This window comes from Haliotis rubra, unplaced genomic scaffold (assembly GCF_003918875.1).
Source record: "Haliotis rubra isolate DU_JTF1 unplaced genomic scaffold, ASM391887v1 Scf144, whole genome shotgun sequence".
NCBI lineage: Eukaryota > Metazoa > Mollusca > Gastropoda > Lepetellida > Haliotidae > Haliotis > Haliotis rubra.
Genome location: NW_025765381.1, coordinates 120,779 through 141,802, shown reverse-complemented (window position 1 = coordinate 141,802; position 21,024 = coordinate 120,779). Strand labels below are relative to the sequence as shown.

At 41.0% G+C, this 21,024-nt stretch overlaps 1 protein-coding gene across 1 annotated transcript in view; it reads right to left on the bottom strand.

The window, feature by feature from the left end:
• The window catches only part of LOC124269320 (protein sidekick-2-like), a 75,659-nt gene that overhangs the window by 26,720 nt on the left and 27,915 nt on the right, over positions 1-21,024 (bottom strand). Inside the window, 18 exon segments of the mRNA XM_046704332.1 lie at positions 96-294; positions 528-815; positions 1,275-1,461; positions 1,902-2,017; positions 2,622-2,862; positions 3,147-3,517; positions 4,976-5,167; positions 6,043-6,141; positions 6,661-6,838; positions 6,840-7,285; positions 8,232-8,420; positions 8,870-9,010; positions 9,490-9,783; positions 10,295-10,459; positions 11,379-11,495; positions 15,400-15,527; positions 15,845-15,995; positions 16,375-16,598. Of these exon segments, the coding sequence (XP_046560288.1) occupies positions 96-294; positions 528-815; positions 1,275-1,461; positions 1,902-2,017; positions 2,622-2,862; positions 3,147-3,517; positions 4,976-5,167; positions 6,043-6,141; positions 6,661-6,838; positions 6,840-7,285; positions 8,232-8,420; positions 8,870-9,010; positions 9,490-9,783; positions 10,295-10,459; positions 11,379-11,495; positions 15,400-15,527; positions 15,845-15,995; positions 16,375-16,598 (3,726 nt within the window).

The window sequence follows — 21,024 nt, the reverse complement described above, 5'->3', positions numbered from 1 at the left end:
GATGGAGGAAATGAGGGTTTACCAAAGAATAAAATCAAAGTAATGACAATGGGATAAAACTTGAAAACCATCATATTCATCTGGCATCTTCTGACCTGGAAACAATATGGGAGGTGGTTTCAGGGTGTACAACATCAGGAAAGGTTGTCCAGTCCCCACTGCAGGGCTGATACTGGATGGTGTAGTTGCGAAGTGGGCCGTAGTTGTCATTGCCAGGTCTCCAGCTGATAGTCACCTCCCGAGCTGTCACATCAGAGCCAACAATTGTTGGCTTGGAGGGTCTGTCAGGTCGACCTGGAGGCAAGAGACACACTTATGGAAAAGAGCAAGCTTACACTCAAAACCAGTTTTTGATATAGTGAAACATCATTAACTTAAAGTACTGGTAATCATGAATAATACAGACAATCAGGACCTTGCAGGACCTAATCACTCTCTCACAAATATTATGTGGCATTGTCCTCCATTATGCATCGAGTTCTCCTAACACTGTAGCATTATATAACAATAACCAGCAAAAAACCTACTCCTGTCATTCATAGTGTAGACTGTGACATTGGCCGTCTCTCCCCATCCAAGTCTTGTCATGGCTGTTACACTGAAGACGTAGTATGTTTCTCTGGCAAGGCCAAACACAGTATTCATCAGAACCCCTGATGGTAGTTCGATTGTGGACATGTTACTTGACCCTTGGATGAAGTAGGCTATCTTGTAACGGGTGATGATGCCGTTAGGCTCGGAGGGTGGGCTCCATACAATCTTAGCTGAGGAGTAGGTGACATCAGGGAAGTAGATGATGATAGGGGGACCAGGAACTGAAATAGTAGAAGTCCAATAAGTAAGAAGTAAAAACATATTGTAAACATTAGCAAAGTGCATGACAAATAAGGGATTCAAAACCACTTTTGTGAATAATTTTAACTCGTGATTGGATGTCAACTTTCATGTAAAGTGAATGAGTAATATGCTTGTAATGCCACAATAAGCATATGGTCATCTTAGTTTGGGAGGAAATCCCAAAGCATGGCAGATCCTAGACTTTTACCATTTGATGGATTATAATCAAGGTGAGTCAGGGCTTCAAACCCACAAGCAGAGGGTTCTCCTACAGCAAAGGGATGTAACTCTGCACTGTAAATTGGTGTAGCCATACCACAGGGCCTCCCATTTCCCCAGCTTAATGTGAAAACAAGAAAGTCAAAATGGTGAATAATCTCTACCTTCACCAAAAACGTTCACTTTAATCGTTAAAAGAAAGGTCAAAATGTACTCACTATCTTCATGGGTCTTGTCAGTTTCCACATTGCTGAGCACACCATCGCCCATCCTTGTGTAAGCTAATACCTGAATTTGGTAGAGAACAAACTTGCGCAGGTTTCTGAGGAGAAAGTGTGTGGTTTCATTATGGTCCACCACCTCAAACTTGGCATCTATCCCTTCTGTTGGAGCAGAGTACTTGATCTGGAACACACAATACATGATGAACTGGGTGCCAACTACACAACATTCAAGATTGAATTTCATTTTATCAGATATGCTCCCTTTCCACATTTTTTTATCATTCCTTATCGGAATCTAATGATGGCTAGACTAAAATGAATATTCTTAAAAAACCATGACACTAGTACATAGACGAAATGTTTGAAAGTACCTTATTTTTCTAAACTGAATGCATGGTAAAGAGAAGGAATGGCTACGTTTCATTGAAAAGATAACAATCCGAAAAATGTTTAAACATGATTCTTCCAGAACTTCCTCTTCAAAAGGCATGTTTGTAGAAAAGCTCAATCTCAATCTTGAGCAATTTATTGTTGCTTCCACCAGCCTAGCATATTGACCATGAAAATGATTAAGACATAACTGGCCAGGCTTTGCTGCATGAAATGCTGGTTAAGATTCACCTTATATCCCAGTATCATGCCGTTCTGCTGTAGCAGGGGCACCGGTCCCCAGGTGATGTTGATGCTGGTGGAAGACTTGGCTACGGCTTTCACACTGCTCGGACTAGCACTCGGAACTACAAGCACACAACCAGTATCAGTTATACACATGGGACTTAGTGACACATAAATAGAATGGCACTGGGATACTGTTTTGTGTGCTAGATATTTACAGTCAACAATGCTGTTGTCAAGGCTGCCTGTCTATAATCAAGTTTGACAAACCAGTAACTGACAGAACTACGGTAGCAGCATCCCAGGTCATGAGGGTATGACAACACACTTTTAGTCAGAGAGCCTGGCTCCAACTCACAAGCTAATAACAGAAACAGGGTACTGGAGAACTACTCAGGTATTTGACAGTTGTTATGGAATCCATAGTGCCTTTCAATACAACATCCAGAGTTTATTAAACCTGGGGCAACAAACTTACCTACACTGGTACTAGCAGTCCATTTTACATATTTAACAGAACTTCTGGAAATAATGTGCTATGGACAATTTCAAAGAGTGTGACACAGCGATCAGCAATATTTTGGTTATTTCATAAGTGCCAGACGGCGTAAGCATCAATGAGTCAGCTCTTATATCAAGTCAAGTCCGAGATTAAGCACTGGGTAAGCGTGATCTCTCCTTCCCCAGAATTTAAACATAGGACCGCTAGGTGCTGTAGTCACTGACCTGACTCTCTCGTCCTCTCTCTGGTCACAGGACTATAGCTGCTGACTCCAACGTCGTTGTAAGAGGTCATTTTGACTTCATACTCCACCCACTCCTCCAGGTGACCCAGGATAAAGCTCTCCATGTTCATGCCATTCTCCAGCGGCAGCACCACAAAGTCGGCTGTTGGGTCAATGGCTTTCATCCTATAGTACAACTTGTAGCCCTGGGGCTCTCCATTCCAGTCCTTGCTAGGAAGAGGCTGTACAAATACAGAGGTGCTGAATTATCTTTGTTCATGAATTTATATTTGATAACAAATGGCTTTCTTTTTCTTAAATGCAAGAGTTAATCAGAAAACATTGGCAGAAAGTGTTTCAGAATCTTTTACAAAGCCAGTTCTCTAAAAGTAATCATCTTCCATTATAGTTCCAGCTATATCACACTTGTAGATACCAAGAATGGGTGTTCCACATTACACAAGGGTCCATATCACTAATTCAACTACCATACTACCATGCTAATGCATTTGAATTACAAACTTACAATCCAGCTGATCCTGAAGGCTGTAGAATTCAAGGCCCTGACTGTGACATTCCCAGGAGGACCACCAGGAGCATCCTGCATCGTCTCGAACATCCTTGAGGGTAAGCTGGCATTGCTCCTGCCAACTATATTCTCTGCGATCAACCGCAGTCTATACTGCGTGTAAGGGCGCAAGTTCTGCACCAGAATCTCACGAGCATCTGGATCATTCCGTGTGTAAATCACCGTCCATGTAGTGTTGGTTCCTACACGAGCTTCCACAATCCACAGGGTTATAGAGGTCTTGCCGTTGGAGCCAGGCAGATACTGCAGCAACACTGACCGGGCCTGCATGTTGGTGATCCCCAGGTTATATGGGGCCGTCGGCAGCTCTGGAAATAGTAGGATCATATGTCTCTAATAAGGAAAAATAATAACCTTGGAGCAATCAGATTTATTATATTTATGACTGAAAAACTATGCTCTTTCACAAATTGAGCCTAGATAAAAACATTCACATCACTTGAATCAGCATAATCAGTCATTTCCTTAAGCCTGACTAACATCATAGTCGACTCTTACGACAAGTGTAAGTAGGGCTCAATTTGGCTATCTAATTGGTGCACCACTGCAACCTGTAATGAAAAATGCAACCAGCACTCCATCCATGCCCAGAGTGCATTTGAACCATGTGTCTGACTTCTCCACACAACACTGATCTTTTAACACACTCAATACGTCTAAGTTCTTTCAACCCTGCTACATCTCTAAGCCCTGTGTAAATTGTTATGCTTTTTAGTGCTTTAATTGTCAAAAGGGTGGATTACTTATTGTATTGTATCTTCATTAGTCACTGAAGTTGACCGCTGAATCATGTTATAATATGCTGATCGTGATCTATTCATTATGCATTATATGATCATTGCCACTGAAACTTGGGACAGTGAATACTGTTTAAGGCCACATCAGCAGTTTTGCAGCAATTCACAGTCACTGGTATTGATCAGACTGCCACATAAGAACTGTACTTGCAGTATCAAATATCCTGACCAACTCATCCGAGATCTGATATTTTATTTATATAGACTTGATTATTCATCAATGTTTCAACTTGCCCGGTGAAGTCGGGCGACTCGCTTTCCACAGTGGGAGATGGCCTATGCTGACCGTGGCCAGCACCTGGGCTGCGTTGTTGGTAGCCTTCTCCATGCCCAGAGTGCATTTGAACCATGTGTCTGACTTCTCCACACAACACTGATCTTTTAACACACTCAATACGTGACCTGCTGTGCCCCCTAAGTTCTTTCAATCCCCCTGCACATTCGCCAGCCCAGAGGTGACATCTCTAAGCCCTGTCCGCCTCCAGGGCCCGCACTCTGTATCGAGGGAAATTGTTATGCTTTTTAGTGCTTTAATTGTCAAAAGGGTGGATTACTTATTGTATTGTATCTTCATTAGTCACTGAAAGTTGACTGGGGTAGGCCTCGGCAATTCTCTGATAAATTTATGGGAACTGGATACAACCAGGTTTTGTCTGGTAGGGCAAGGGTTTCATGTCAACATGCACCTGATGCAGGTTATATCAAGGTCCTAAATCAAGCCCTGATATGTTATGGGGAATATATTATTTTGAAGTTTTATCACAGCATGCATAGCAGTTCAACATGTGAGGAATTCCAAACTAACAACTGTGATAAACTTCATGAAACATATATGACTGTAGGTATTTTGCTTACAAGCCAATATTCTATTAGTAATGGGGCTCACGTAGGATTTAAACCTCTGACTGCCTGGCATGTGTCCTTCAGCCAATTTAAATATTGTGGATTAACACCTGTGACAAGGATTACCTGGAGGTACACCAGAATCGATGTCTGCTGAGGAAAGTGGTCCCATCCCCTTCCTAGTCAAGGCAGCAACCGAGATGTGGTATGTGGTTGTCGGCATGAGGCGCTGGATGGTGTACGACGTCAGGCTGGATATCAGATCTATTTCAATTCGAGTGGATGTCTGGTTCTTCTTCTCATACCACAATTTATATCCTGAAAGTCATAACAAAAATATCGTCAACATCATAAGTAAGTTCACTCTGTCAAAATTTTAAGTGTCCGGTCATATTGTCAACACTTTAAGTGAGAAAGGTCATATTGTCAACATTTCAAGTGAGCGGTCATATTGTCAATATTTCAAGTGAGAATGGTCATATTGTCACCATTTCAAGTGAAAGGAGTAATATTGTCACCATTTCAAGTGACCGGTCATATTGTCAACACTTTAAGTGAGAAGGGTCATATTGTCAACATTTCAAGGGAGAAAGATCATATTGTCAACATTAAAAGTGAAAGAGTTTATTTTATGTCAACATTTAAAGTGAGAGCCAAATTCTTAAACTATTTCTGTTAACATCATAAATGAGAGACAACAACATCTCACTTGATAGAGTTCACATTGCTAACTCCTCAGCCCAAGTCTGGTAATAAATATTCTCTCTAGTAAGCTGAGACAATAAGTGTCAATATCATACCATGGAAATCTTCAAGAAAAACATTGTCAAGTGCCAGGTTTCGGCTAGTGAAATGCTACACTTGGAAATATTGTTCATTTTAGAGTCATTTATGTTGAGTTGTCCCACCTTACAAGGCAACCCAATGAACAGGTAGGATAACAATTGATACTACATGTCACTTGTGAAGGATTCCATTCGCCTATATTGCAATGCAATGAACAGGTAGGATAACAATTGATACTACATGTCACTTGTGAAGGATTCCATTCACAGCAACGCAATGAACAGGGTCCCATTACACAAAGCTATTACAGGTCATCTTAACCCCCATACATTAACATAGGCTTACAGTGCTGGAATTGCTTTGTGAAACTAAAACCTGGTAGGCTTACAACAGATGCTACATCTCACCTTGAAGGACTCCATTCACCTCCCCTGGCACTGTCCATGACACACGTAATGTGGTGTCTTGAATGTTATCGAATCTCAGGTCACCAACTTCTCCAGGAACTGAAGTGAAAACACAGAGCTTTTGTTTTACTGATTCCTGCTGTAAGATGTTAAGTGACTGCAGCATAACAGATATTCCTGCAACAATGATAAACAGCTGCAACAATGACTTGGAGACATACAGTATTGTTTCCCCAAGGAGGACCTCTTCTGAACAAGAATTGGCCTTTATATGCAGATTCAAGAGTCTGAGATAAATATGGTCAGAGATATTGTACCCAGCTAGCAGGACCATTTACTGAAATATCTGCAGGGCGCGAAACAAATCCATAGTTGATTGTGTGAGAGAAACTGAACTGACACATTTTCAGCAAGGTGCCAGAAGAGGAATGGTCCAAACCCATACAAGAATTGTCCCAGAGAGTTTCCGGGATCATGTGTGTAATGACCCGGACACTCACAACAGATACCATATGGCCATGATCAATATTTCCAGTGTTTTGCGAATTAACACGCATTAGACATCTGAGTCATGGTCCCTAGAGGACAACATCAGAATACCTTGCAGGTAGCACTCACCATCCTCCTGTGTTCTTGTCGTTTTTGAAGGACTTGCGGGCCCAGGCCCGGCTGTTGTCCTGCAAACGATAGTTGCCACATACTCTGTGTACTTCCTCAGATTCAGGATCAGCTTTTCCTGAGTATCGTACAGGTTATTTGGGTCAGATGGAACAAACACTCCCTGCTCTGTCTGTGTGATGGTTTTTTTGTCTCAGCACAATAGTATAGCCCAGATTGACTCCATTTATCTGGGAAGGATCTGGTGGTAGCCAGGTGACTCGGAGTGTGGTAGAGTTGGGGGAAGTCAAAGTTACATTTGTTGGTGGAGCTGTAGGCTGGCCTTCTACTGTCCAGACCAGGAATGCATTGCTGTAGTTGCCTGTGCCTTTGATGTTGAAAGCAGCTATCTTCACCTCATATTGACTGTAGTATACCAAGTTATCCAAGAGGTACTGCGTGCTGCTTTGTCCAGTCTTATTACGGAACTGGAGTGCAGTGTCGGGGTAGTTGGCAATCTTGTAACTGATGGTGTAACCAAGGAGGTCGCCATTCCATGTACTATCATCTGGAGGCTGCCACTGGACTAATATGGCTCTGCCTGGACGTGGGGAGCAGTAGAAGTTTTTAGGTGGAGAACTTGGTGCTGAGAAATAAATAAACATAAGTGAGTAAAACAAGCAAGCAATAGTTCTGTTACACCAATACAAATATGTGGTTCCCACCAACACCCACAATTAATGTTATCAGGGTAAATGGCACACAATAATCTAGATAATAGACTGTGCAGGGTTCGAAATTCCCCATATATTAGTGTGCCATGGCACGGTAAATATTGAAATGGCACGGATAAAAAATGTTCTCGGTGCCCTTATGGCACGCCTAATTTTTAAGAGACATAACTCACGTTTAGTCATGTAATCCCCAAAACAAAACACTTACGCAAATGAAAAACAAGCAAAAACATTTATTGACGTTATCACCCAGGAAATCGCTGGAATTATGATGGATGATGTCAAGAAATCTGGTTGTTTTTCCATTTAGAGTGATTGGAGTAGTTATAGTTCGGTTATTGAAGAGGAAATTGTGTATGCTACATATTTTGAACAAGTGAACATGTCACAAAAATTTTAGCTGTAAGGTGTTCGTAAAGCAGAATATATGAAGCGAAAGCCATCTTAAACAGAAAACATATCAGTGATAACAGAAAACAGGTTACATTTGTTTTTTACTAACAATAAATTTCAAAAGATCATCATCACTGCTACAGTTATTTATTCTAAAATCATGTGGGCACACTTGATTTCTGAAAGGCACATCTAAAATATTTGTCTTGTGCCCTAAGACACACTTAGAACAAAAAGTATTTCTATCCCTACTGTGACTGTCAGACCCAGTTCTTAGATTCAGTGGTGTCTGTTACTTTGAAGCCACTGACAATGATGGTGATCTTACCAAGCAATCCTAAAGGAAATTTATCTTCATTTCAAAATACCATGAATAAACTGTCACACAGCCATTAACACTGCAATCACAAACATGGGGTAATGGGGAATCCATTTGTGACCCATCAAACATGATGATCATCTTACGTTGTGGTGGCATCTGTAGAGCTTGATCCGGTTTGGGCTGACTGGAGTTGCCCTCCCCAACACTGTTGACTGCACTGATCCTGAACTTGTAGTATCTGGCAGCCTGAAGACCTGATACGTCTTGACTCGTTCTGTCAGGAGGGATGTTGACTGGGTACACCACCCATCTGGAATTCTCATTGCTACCAGCTGAACACGAAATGAAATGATTTATACTAAAGTCATATTAATTAGTATTTATTATATTACTATTATTGATAGGTGATAGAAAGCTAAATTTGCTAAATTAGCAAAAAGACAATAAAGCCATTATGTGAGCAGGAGATTCAACACAAAGACAATGCCAGCAAAATTTTAAAGTTGTAATTAAGCATATCGTCAAGTTCAAGGTAGCCATATTCCTGACAGTGTGATCAGACTTTGGCAAGGCATATCAGAGGTCAGCTGTGGAACAGCTGATGTACAACATTGTAACTAACAACCGTCTTTCCACTTGAATATTCATGTACAACCATCACTTCTGTAAACTGTTGTGTTAATGATTTGGATGTAATTTTTCCTCAAATACAGTTTGACATGACATGACTAAACTTTCGACAGTAGACAAACATGATGAAACAGCAATGGCTTTGACTCACGTTGGACTTCATCTCTGTAGCTGATGATATACCGCTGTATGGGGCTGTTACCATCAAACGCTGGTCGCCATTGGATGGTGACGGTGTTTGGTTTGGTCGCATGCAACGCAACAGAGACAACTACTGGGCGACGGGGAAGTTCTGGGGAGAGAGAAATTCATGATAGCTCTAGCAAATGTTAAGAGATAATAACAATTGAAGAGTTTCAAACAAACACTGAATCAACATGTTTTTTGAAGTGCTAAGAATCATGAAAAGTCATCATACATCATAATCTGGCATCATCCAGCACTGAAACTAAAAGATTGTTACATATCCCTCTGTCCCATTTAGCCTCTTTTTTTGACACTTCGAATACATTCATCACATCAAGCAGTCGCATTTCACATCCAAATGTCAAACTATCTTTTACATTTCACCAACATCCTTCACAATTTATATCAATCTTCAGAATATTCCCAATTTACATCTTTCACATTTTACATCCAATTTTTCACAGTTACAATCTCATATTTTATTCATCATCAGAATATTCACAATTTACATCCATCTTTCACAATTTTATTCCCACATTACATTCTTTCACACGAATCAGCTGGACAACCTGGAATCCAACTCACCAACCACCATGAGTGTTGCTACCCTGCTGTCATTGCCCCCTGGAGAGATGACCTGACACTTGTAGCGACCAATGTCCTGTCCAGCAACTCCACTGATGATGAGACTGCCCTGTGGTGTGATGAGATGCCGACCTCCGTTGCTGATTGGCTGTTCCACATAATCCGGCTTCTTGTAGAAGAACCATTTCCATGTGACCTGGACGTTCTCATCTCGGGTGACACCACACTCCAAGGTGGCGCTGGTACTCAAGATGGCAGTAATATTCTGTGGTGGCCGCACTATCTGTGTCTTGACTGAAAACACAAGGTGTTCAATTGATATAAAGGTGTGTCAGTGTGCTTTAACACTGGTAAATATTTCACAGTTTTCCTTCCAAATGTCAACTATTGGGATAAAAATTGAAAATTAAACATTCTCCATATGTAAACTTCATGTTTTGTCAGTATTTATAGACAGACCTCATTCCATGCTGAACACAAAAAACATATCTCAAGGGACTTTTGATGGATTTGTAAACGAATATTCCAATTTTCCAAACATTGATTTTCTGTAATCTTTCCAAGGCAAGAGGCTGTCAATATTCCTTTAAATGGGCAGTAAACTCAGATCAATGGGCATTCAAACTCATTTAAAACCATTTTATGACCAGTGTCACCTTGCAATAAATGGTTACCCTACTTCAATCGACACTATGTGTGAAATTGCTGCTAATTAAAATGTCTAGACATGACAGATAAGCACTTCTAGTTGATTGACTCTAAAGTCATTACAAGGATCAAATTACACATAGCAACAAATACATACTGATGACTTGCAAGGTGGCCTCTTCAGAGGCATTACCACGGATGTTGGTGGCAATACATCGGTAGACACCAGAGTCTGATTTCCTGGTCGTAGCTATGAGCAAGCCACTGTCCAGGATCTGGAAGCGACCACCACTCGAGATTGTCTCTTCACCACTCGATGTCACTGACAAGACAAGAGGAAAACAAGACATATAATAATGTTGTGAACCAGATGTTAACACACAGTGGCATTTAGCATGTTTAGTTTGTTTAACGCCATGCTCTCCCAGCCACATGATTGAATCTGGACCACATAATCCATCAGCATCAACACACGCTGTCGGGAGTACAAAAACACATTATTAGTTAAGTCACTGAGTCGTACCACCTTATCCATTAATTATAAGCCACCTCTTATGACCATCATAAGAAGCTGGAGGCCTGTTCTCAACAGAATTTCCACTGCAGTATTTAACAAGTGTCACAGCCAAATGGGAGAGGACGTAGCCTATACTTACATAAGAAAGTTTTGTAAAGCAACAACTGCATTTAAGTCAACCATTGATATTTCAAAATAGGGGATCACTGCATGTGGAACACAAGGCTGCCATATCATGATTACACCCAATCAGGGCCCCATTCATCAAAGTAAGGGACTGTTCATAACTAATGGCTGGGGGGCCGGGTGTGATGATGATTTTAAGGGAGGATCACCCATTTTGTTCTGGGGAAGTAGGGTGGGTCATCAGTTTGTACAGTGTACATGAAAGTATTAAGATGTTATGCTTAAAATGGGGGGGGGGCACTGACCTTGTACATGACAGGTAGGGGGGTCATTTACTTAGGAAAAGGATAGGAAAAAGAGATCAAATGTATCAGAATCCACGTATAGGAGTATCTCTAAAAAGGGGGACAACTGTTGTCATTCTGAACCTGTCAAAAGTTACAGTAAGAAAACTGTCTGCCTCTACAGCTTTAGCTGAACAATAACTGTCATACACAAATAAACAGAAAAAAAATACACAGGGCCATAATACATAAGCATGTCCTTCAAACAGCCACAGAGTACAATCAAAGTAATATACATGTAGAGACATCGCTACCTTTCTTCCAAGTGATGACAGGTTGGGGAGCTCCAGTCACCCCACATGGGAACCGGGCTTCATTGGTTTCCACTACAGTCAGATCCTGCGGAGAGGTCACAAACCTTGGCGGAGAACCTACACACAAACACACAAGCCATTTTGTTAATGCATGTTACAAGGTAGCCAAAGTCAGTGGATCCCTGAACCTAAATATTTAAAACTTGTGGCCATAAGACCAGGTACTGCCATATATTTTGTCCCACAACCACTATTACTGCTCCTTAATGAAATACTCTTATCTGATCAACTATCATTGAGTACCATTGCCAGTGGGAAACTTAACAAGGACTGTTTTGTTTAGTTTCTGCAATGCCACACTCAGCAAGATTTCAGCAATATGATGGTTTTTACCATAAGAATTGGCAAAACATATGCCAGAGTAGTTACTCAAGGATAAAAGAATATCTGGAAACCATTTTCACAAAAATATTCTCTTTCTTTTCAGAATATTTCATAAATTTCTTTAATCAAAACTTATCATTTTAAGGGAAAAATACCTCAAGGAGTTTAAGCCACCAAGAAGGCCCTCCCAAGCAGTCTGTCATAAACCATCAGGGCTACATGTAGCACTAGCATCTAGCATGTAACTACACCCTGATAAGAAAGGACAGCTCTGAATGGACTACAATGATCTTTATCTCATTGTAAATTTGTTCCAAATGTTTCACTAAATTGTGTGTCTTAAAAATACACATCGTTATAAGATCAGTACATTTATATCTATTTACATTGTACACAACTATGGGAAACTTCATCTACTTAGACAAAATTCTGTATTAGACCTTCATATAACAAGGGGTGTGTTTTACGTGAATCTTGGTCTGAAGAGGATGGCAGTCATGTTACTGCTGCCAAGTTGTCATTAGTCCCAAAACGTTATCAAAGAAATAGACAGAAAAAGAAAACATTAAAGCAACCTGCAACCTGTATGTTTTCAAAGGCATGTAAAGGTAATGCACAACCAATCTGATATCAACAGTTATAGGATAGTTATCATTTATAAACAAAGTTACAAAATCCACTACGGATGCCACAGAAAAATACAACCTGGAAAAATTGCACAGGAACTCAGGAGACAAGCATGGTACCACAAACAAATATCGTACATACTGTTTGTTGTTTTCTACATCCTGTTAGTGTAACCACGGTTTTCCATATATTTCTGATCAATCAAACAGGAAGTTTAAACTTAAACCTGGTATGACAGGGCTCCAGATAATTTTCAACATCAGGAGTACGTACTCCTTATTTTTTCAATAAAGGAGTACTGGAAAACCTTAAGAGTACATTTAGAGTACTGAATGGAACTTAATGGAGTATCAGTAATCTTGCGTTTCGTTTCATATATGCACCACAGCATTGCTACTATTGTGTAAACTATCAATAACCAGAGATGGGCTTCACACATTGTGCCCATGTGGGGAATCGAACCGGGGTCTTCGGCATGACGAGTGAACGCCTTAACCACTAGGCTATCCCACCACCCCATTATAGAAAATGACAACAGGTCATCTATATACATTATAGTACTATATTAAACACAACTTCTTGTCTCATAAAGGAACCCTTTCAACAACTGCCATTATGACTCAAACAAGAGAAGCAAATGATAATTTCATGATACAAACAATTGATATAGTGAACACTTTTTGTTTAATGGCTTAGCTGTTGCTTAAATATACAAAGTTAGCAGTACCATAATCAAATCTACTGGCACATTATCATGACTGTGTTTACGCCTAGTTCTTCATTTAAAAGTTAGCTCATAATGTTTATTTGGACAGAATATCTTTACTTGTAAAGCATAAAACTAAAATTGAAATAAATGTAGTCATGATTAATTATGACTTCATGTACAGAACATTCCAATATTTCCATTGATAAAGTAGTATATTCTTCAAAACCCAACACATCATCAAACAGCATGTTGCTATCACTACAGCTGACTGAGTTTGGTTTTACGCCGCTTTTAGCAATATTCCAGCAATATCACGGCGGGGGACACCAGAAATGGACTTCACTCATTGTACCCATGTGGGGCTATCACTACAGGAACAACTAAACAATACATACAAGCCCATACCAAACATTGCTCACTAATCAAGATAATAAAACAAATTACTTCATTAATGATTTAGCAAATGATTCTGTTTTGAAAATACTGCCATGTTTATCTCAAATATGTATGGACAAGCATTTTGATAAAACTTAAGTAGTCAGCATCAGAGACATCAAACAGAACTAATGTCTCTCACAGAGAATATCTTAGGATACATTAGGTGATAGACACCTATCACCTGTCAGTCACTTACAATGAATATGTTATACTTGATGTCAGATAAACAGTGACTCAGATGATCTTAGCTTATTTAGAGGATTTTCTCTGTCAAATGAATTTTTATGAAGACAAATTTCTATTGACAACAAATTAACTAAAATTTCAGTAGGAAAACTAGTTTGATAAGGTTTTGTATGACCAGTTATCAATTATTCAGTGCACGTTGACTTCCCATAAATCATGACATTTACTGTGAACTATATGGTCAGTATAGGTGACAGGCTAAACAAACACCCTGTCTCTGAATATATATAATTTTGAAAGAAACAAATAATTCCATTTATATTGAAAAGAACCCCCAGGGTGATGGGGATTCCGACACTGAGAAAAAACTAGACTTCATTGCTGTCTTTTAATTCACTTAAAGGTCACATGTAACGTAAAACACAACTTTGCAGATTCTGATACCTTTCAGTAGGGACTTACCAAAACAAATCATCAAAAATGCAAATTCAACTTATAAATTTGAAAAATAAAGCGCTGAAAAACAACACGCGAAATCAGAGTTCAAACGATTCACAACAGCTATGCTGCGCTGCTCTCCTAACGACTCCACCCCCCTAGCCCCCTGTTGTAACAAGCCACTAATTAGTACCTCTAGCCCCTCGCCTGGCTGTTCTGTTAGCTGTACTCACTCCCCTGTAACTGGATTAACTGCTGCTAAGCTCGTTAACTATGTCGGGGGTGAGTAGGTGATTAACTGGCTAACTGGGTTGTTGTTTTAATTAGACATTAAAAGCTCCCGACTGAAGATGCTGTACATTTACACTTTGATTGACACCACAATACAAAGGCAGACATACAGATGCGGTCACGTGGACTTAAAGTGATTTTGCTTTACGACAATGCTGCAAGTCACAAGTGTGCTTCGCTAACTTTGCAAAATGTGACCAAATACAACGTCTCATACACAACCGATGGATGCAGGAATAATTCGGACATTCAAGGCATACTACAATAGATCGCTTGTTAGACATTACCTCACCTGTGCTGAAGAAGGACGTGATCAGACACGTCGGATCAACATGCGGATGTCACTCGGTAAAATTACTGATGTGATGAATTAAGCTTTACATTAAATGCTTATTTGTTTTATCCAGATTCGTGTCGTTTTTGTAATAGTTAGGGAAGCAACTTGGGTCTTGATTCAGTAGTCCGGACTATTCGCAATCCGGACGAATTTACTGAGAAACGCTACCGTCCGGATTAACGAGGCTTCACTGTATACACACACACAGTGAGCCATGAGGGCATCAGCAAATGAACCAGCCGTTACACTTCAGTGCACACCCACCCGCTCTGACTGGGTTCGGTATCCCGGCTGCTTCGTTTCGAGGGAAGTAAACCCAAGTACAAAATATTGCACTTTTGATTTGCGATTGTACACTTATAATTTTGTTTATATTTTTTCATAATCAGCAATGTATATTATATGTCATGAATAAGTGATAATTGTGTTTTAATTATGTTTGATGTTTTGGTTGCATGTGACCTTTAAGTATATATTTATAATCTCATTTCATTACAACCTTGTACTCAGGAATATTATTGCCAGATGTATTTGTAAACAACAAACACTTAGTTACATTTCAGAGACTGCAGTTTGTGAGTTCTGTGATCGGAGTGCTGCACAATACGTACTGTTTACTTTAAGCCATGTTGATGCCGATACCTCCCCTGCTCCATTCCTTGCTATACACTGAAATACTCCACTGTCTGGTAGGTCGATTCTTTCAATTACCAGAGTTCCATTGCCAAAGTCACTGTATCTGTGGACAAATTAGTTGACAGACGTTGTCAAGTTCATACGGAACACTAACACAGGAAATGAACAGCATTACGTAAAGGACACTCAGAAATTGTATAAGCTGGACATTTGCTGTCACCTTAGTCATATTTAAGTCAATAAAATGGAAATTGTTTTTCATATATTTGTAATGTACTTTATAGGGTAATACACACATAGTTCTGTTTATGAAATTACTGTAAATCAATCATGTCATCAATAAGTTCATTGACTAAAATAATCAGTAAAACAGTTCTGAAACTAGTTCAGCTTGCTGATTCAATGTGTTTTATTTGGTACCTTGGATTGCCAAGTAGTTTGATCTGTCTGCCATTGTAGTACCATGTGAAACTGGGAGCAGGTTGTCCCACAGCCTCACAGACCAGCTCCACCGTCTCACTGAAGTCCTTGTCCAGTGTTGTTGGCAGTGGCGGGGTGATGAGGGGACGCTCTGCAACAAATACTAAGCTGTACAACAGCAGGAACGAAATCCTCAAGGAAAGGAGATAAAACATCCATGACATACTGAGAGACTGATAGCAATATTCCAGCAATATCACGGTGGGGACACCAGAAATGTGTACCAATGTGGGGAATCGAACCCGGACCTTCGGCGTGACAAGCAAATGCTTTAACCACTAGGCTAACCCACCAACCCGAAATATATTGGAGCATGAACACTGATTCATGTTCATTGCTGTATAGTGATGTATTCTCGTGCATCAGACTTATTTAATCAGCATTATACTTGCTTTAGTTTGGGGCAATAGGCACCTAATCTGTATCACTAGCTCAATGGCTAATAAGCAAATACACATCTGTCAGCCTACCTCTGATGGTGACGTTCACCCTCTTGGTAACACTGGGATACTGAGGACCACCAGGAATGGACAGTTTGCCCTCGCACTCATACACTCCAGTGTCAGTATTCATGGGTGACTTTATAGTCAAAACTCGCTTGAATGGACTGAGCAGGTACCTCCCTTCACGTACTATCTCAGTCCTGGAGTCATCTGTCACCTTAAACCAGCTGATACTCAGATAGTTGATAGGTCTGAAACAGAACACAGCAGGTTAGTTACCTTTGGTGAGTAAGTGAGATGTGTTCAAATGCTTTTTTTCACAAGGCTTAACAAAATATAAATAACTGGTTCTTCTTTCAATGACTTTTGAAAATACAGTGATGGCAAGTGGACACTTTTTGGAAAGTAACCATATACAGGTCGAGTACAATCAAGCTGGGAAAGGGCCACCTACTCGGACCATGACCACACCACAACACACACAGTTGAGTAGTGCACTGATAAGTGGAAGTAATTGCTTGCAATTTTGGATCAGCACATCAAGTCCTTTTGCAACCCCAAACAACCCATGCCCCCTTGCAACCCTGAACACACCCCATGCCCCCTTGCAACCCTGAATACACCCCATGTCCCCTGCAATCCTGAAGATGCCCCGTGCCCCCTGCAATCCTGAATACACCCCATGCCCTCTTGCAACCCTAAATACACACCCCATGTCCCTTGCAATCCTGAAGTTGCCCCGTGCCCCTTGCAATCCTGAACACACCCCATGTCTCTTGCAACACTGAACACACCCCATGCCCCCGCAATCCTGAAGATGCCCCATTGCAACCCTGAACACACCCCAGGCCCCTGAACCCACACCCCAGGCCCCCTTGCAACCCTGAATACACCCCATGCCCTCTTGCAACACTGAACACACCCCATGCCCCCTTGTAACCCTGAATACAATCCTGAAGATGCCCCATTGCAACCCTGAACACACCCCAGGCCCCATTGCAACCCTGAATACACCCCAGGCCCCCTTGCAACCCTGAATACACCCCAGGCCCCCTTGCAACCCTGAATACACCCCAGGCCCCCTTGCAACACTGAATACACACCATGCCCACTTGCAACCTTGAACACACACCATGTCCCCTTGTAACCCTAAATACACACTGTGTCCCCTTGTAACCCTAAATACACACCATGTCCCCTTGTAACCCTAAATACACACCATGTCCCCTTGTAACCCTAAATACAAACCATGTCCCCTTGTAACCTTTAATACACATGTCCCCTTGTAACCCTAAATACAAACAATGTCCCCTTGTATCCCTAAATACAAACCATGTCCCCTTGTAACCCTAAATACACACCATGTCCCCTTGTAACCCTAAATACACATGTCCCATGTCCCCTAAATTTGTAACCCTAAATACTAAAACACATGTCCCCTTGTAACCCTAAATACAAATCATGTCCCCTTGTAACCCTAAATACACACCATGTCCCCTTGTAACCCTAAATACAAACCATGTCCCCTTGTAACCCTAAATACACACCATGTCCCCTTGTAACCCTAAATACAAACCATGTCCCCTTGTAACCCTAAATACACATCATGTCCCCTTGTAACCCTAAATACAAACCATGTCCCCTTGTAACCCTAAATACACACCATGTCCCCTTGTAACCCTAAATACAAACCATGTCCCTTTGTAACCCTAAATACACACCATGTCCCTTTGTAACCCTAAATACACACCATGTCCCCTTGTAACCCTAAATACAAACCATGTCCCTTGTAACCCTAAATACACACTATGTCCCCTTGTAACCCTAAATACAAACCATGTCCCCTTGTAACCCTAAATACACACCATGTCCCCTTGTAACCCTAAATACACACCATGTCCCCTTGTAACCCTAAATACACACCATGTCCCCTTGTAACCCTAAATACAAACCATGTCCCTTTTGTAACCCTAAATACACACCATGTCCCCTTGTAACCCTAAATACACACACCATGTCCCCTTGTAACCCTAAATACACACCATGTCCCCTTGTAACCCTAAATACACACCATGTCCCCTTGTAACCCTAAATACACACCATGTCCCTTTGTAACCCTAAATACACACCATGTCCCCTTTGTAACCCTAAATACACACCATGTCCCCTTTGTAACCCTAAATACAAACCATGTCCCCTTGTAACCCTAAATACCATGTCCCTTGTCCTTTGTAACCCTAAATACACACCATGTCCCCTTTGTAACCCTAAATACACACCATGTCCCCTTGTAACCCTAAATACACAACCATGTCCCCTTGTAACCCTAAATACAAACCATGTCCCTTTTGTAACCCTAAATAACCCTAAATACACCATGTCCCCTTTGTAACCCTAAATACACACCATGTCCCCTTGTAACCCTAAATACAAACCATGTCCCTTTGTAACCCTAAATACACACCATGTCCCCTTTGTAACCCTAAATACACACCATGTCCCTTGTAACCCTAAATACAAACCATGTCCCCTTGTAACCCTAAATACACACCATGTCCCCTTTGTAACCCTAAATACACAACCATGTCCCCTTGTAACCCTAAATACACACCATGTCCCCTTGTAACCCTAAATACACACCATGTCCCCTTGTAACCCTAAATACACACCATGTCCCCTTGTAACCCTAATATACAAACCATGTCCCTTGTAACCCTAAATACACACCATGTCCCTTTGTAACCCTAAATACAACCATGTCCCCTTGTAACCCTAAATACACACCATGTCCCCTTGTAACCCTAAATACAAACCATGTCCCCTTTGTAACCCTAAATATACACCATGTCCCCTTTGTAACCCTAAATACAAACCATGTCCCCTTTGTAACCCTAAATACAAACCATGTCCCCTTTGTAACCCTAAATACAAACCATGTCCCCTTGTAACCCTAAATACAAACCATGTCCCTTGTAACCCTAAATACACACCATGTCCCCTTTGTAACCCTAAATAAATAACCCTTTGTAACACCATGTACACCTATGTACACACCATTTGTAACCCTAAATACACACCTAAACATGTCCCTTTGTAACCCTAAATACACACCATGTCCCCTTTGTAACCCTAAATACACACCACACCATGTCCCCTTGTAACCCTAAATACACACCATGTCCCCTTTGTAACCCTAAATACACCATGTCCCCTTGTAACCCTAAATATGTCCCCTTGTAACCATACATACGCTATGTCCCCTTGTAACCCTAAATACACCATGTCCCCTTGTAACCCTAAATACACACCATGTCCCCTTGTAACCCTAAATACAAACCATGTCCCCTTGTAACCCTAAATACACACCATGTCCCCTTGTAACCCTAAATACACACCATGTCCCCTTTGTAACCCTAAATACAAACCATGTCCCCTTTGTAACCCTAAATACACACCATGTCCCCTTGTAACCCTAAATACACACCATGTCCCCTTTGTAACCCTAAATACAAACCATGTCCCCTTGTAACCCTAAATACAAACTATGTCCCCTTTGTAACCCTAAATACAAACCATGTCCCTTTGTAACCCTAAATACAAACCATGTCCCCTTGTAACCCTAAATACACACCATGTCCCCTTGTAACCCTAAATACAAACCATGTCCCCTTGTAACCCTAAATACAAATCATGTCCCCTTTGTAACCCTAAATACACACTATGTCCCCTTTGTATCCCTAAATACACACCATGTCCCCTTGTATCCGTGTCCCTTTGTAACCCTAAATACACACCATGTCCCCTTGTAACCCTAAATATACACAATGTCTCCTTGTAACCCTAAATCCAAACCATGTCCCTTTGTAACCCTAAATACACACCATGTCCCCTTTGTAACCCTAAATACACACCATGTCCCCTTGTAACTCTAAATACAAACCATGTCCCTTTGTAACCCTAAATACACACCATGTCCCTTTGTAACCCTAAATACACACCATGTCCCTTTGTAACCCTAAATACACACCATGTCCCCTTTGTAACCCTAAATACACACCATGTCCCTTTGTAACCCTAAATACACACTGTGTCCCCTTGTAACCCTAAATACATACCATGTCCCCTTTGTAACCCTAAATATACACCATGTCCCCTTGTAACCCTAAATACACATGTCCCCTTGTAACCCTAAATACACACCATGTCCCCTTGTAACCCTAAATACAAACCATGTCCCCTTGTAACCCTAAATATACACCATGTCCTCTTGTAACTCTAAATACAAATCATGTCCCCTTGTAACCCTAAATACACACCATGTCCCCTTGTAACCCTAAATACACACCATGTCCCCTTGTAACCCTAAATACAAACCATGTCCCCTTGTAACCCTGAATACACATCATGTCCCCTTGTAACCCTGAATACACACCATGTCCCCTTGTAACCCTAAATACACACCATGTCCCCTTGTAACTCTAAATACAAACCATGTCCCTTTGTAACCCTAAATACACACCATGTCCCTTTTGTAACCCTAAATACACACCATGTCCCCTTTGTAACCCTAAATACACACCATGTCCCCTTTGTAACCCTAAATACACACTGTGTCCCCTTGTAACCCTAAATACATACCATGTCCCCTTGTAACCCTAAATATACACCATGTCCCCT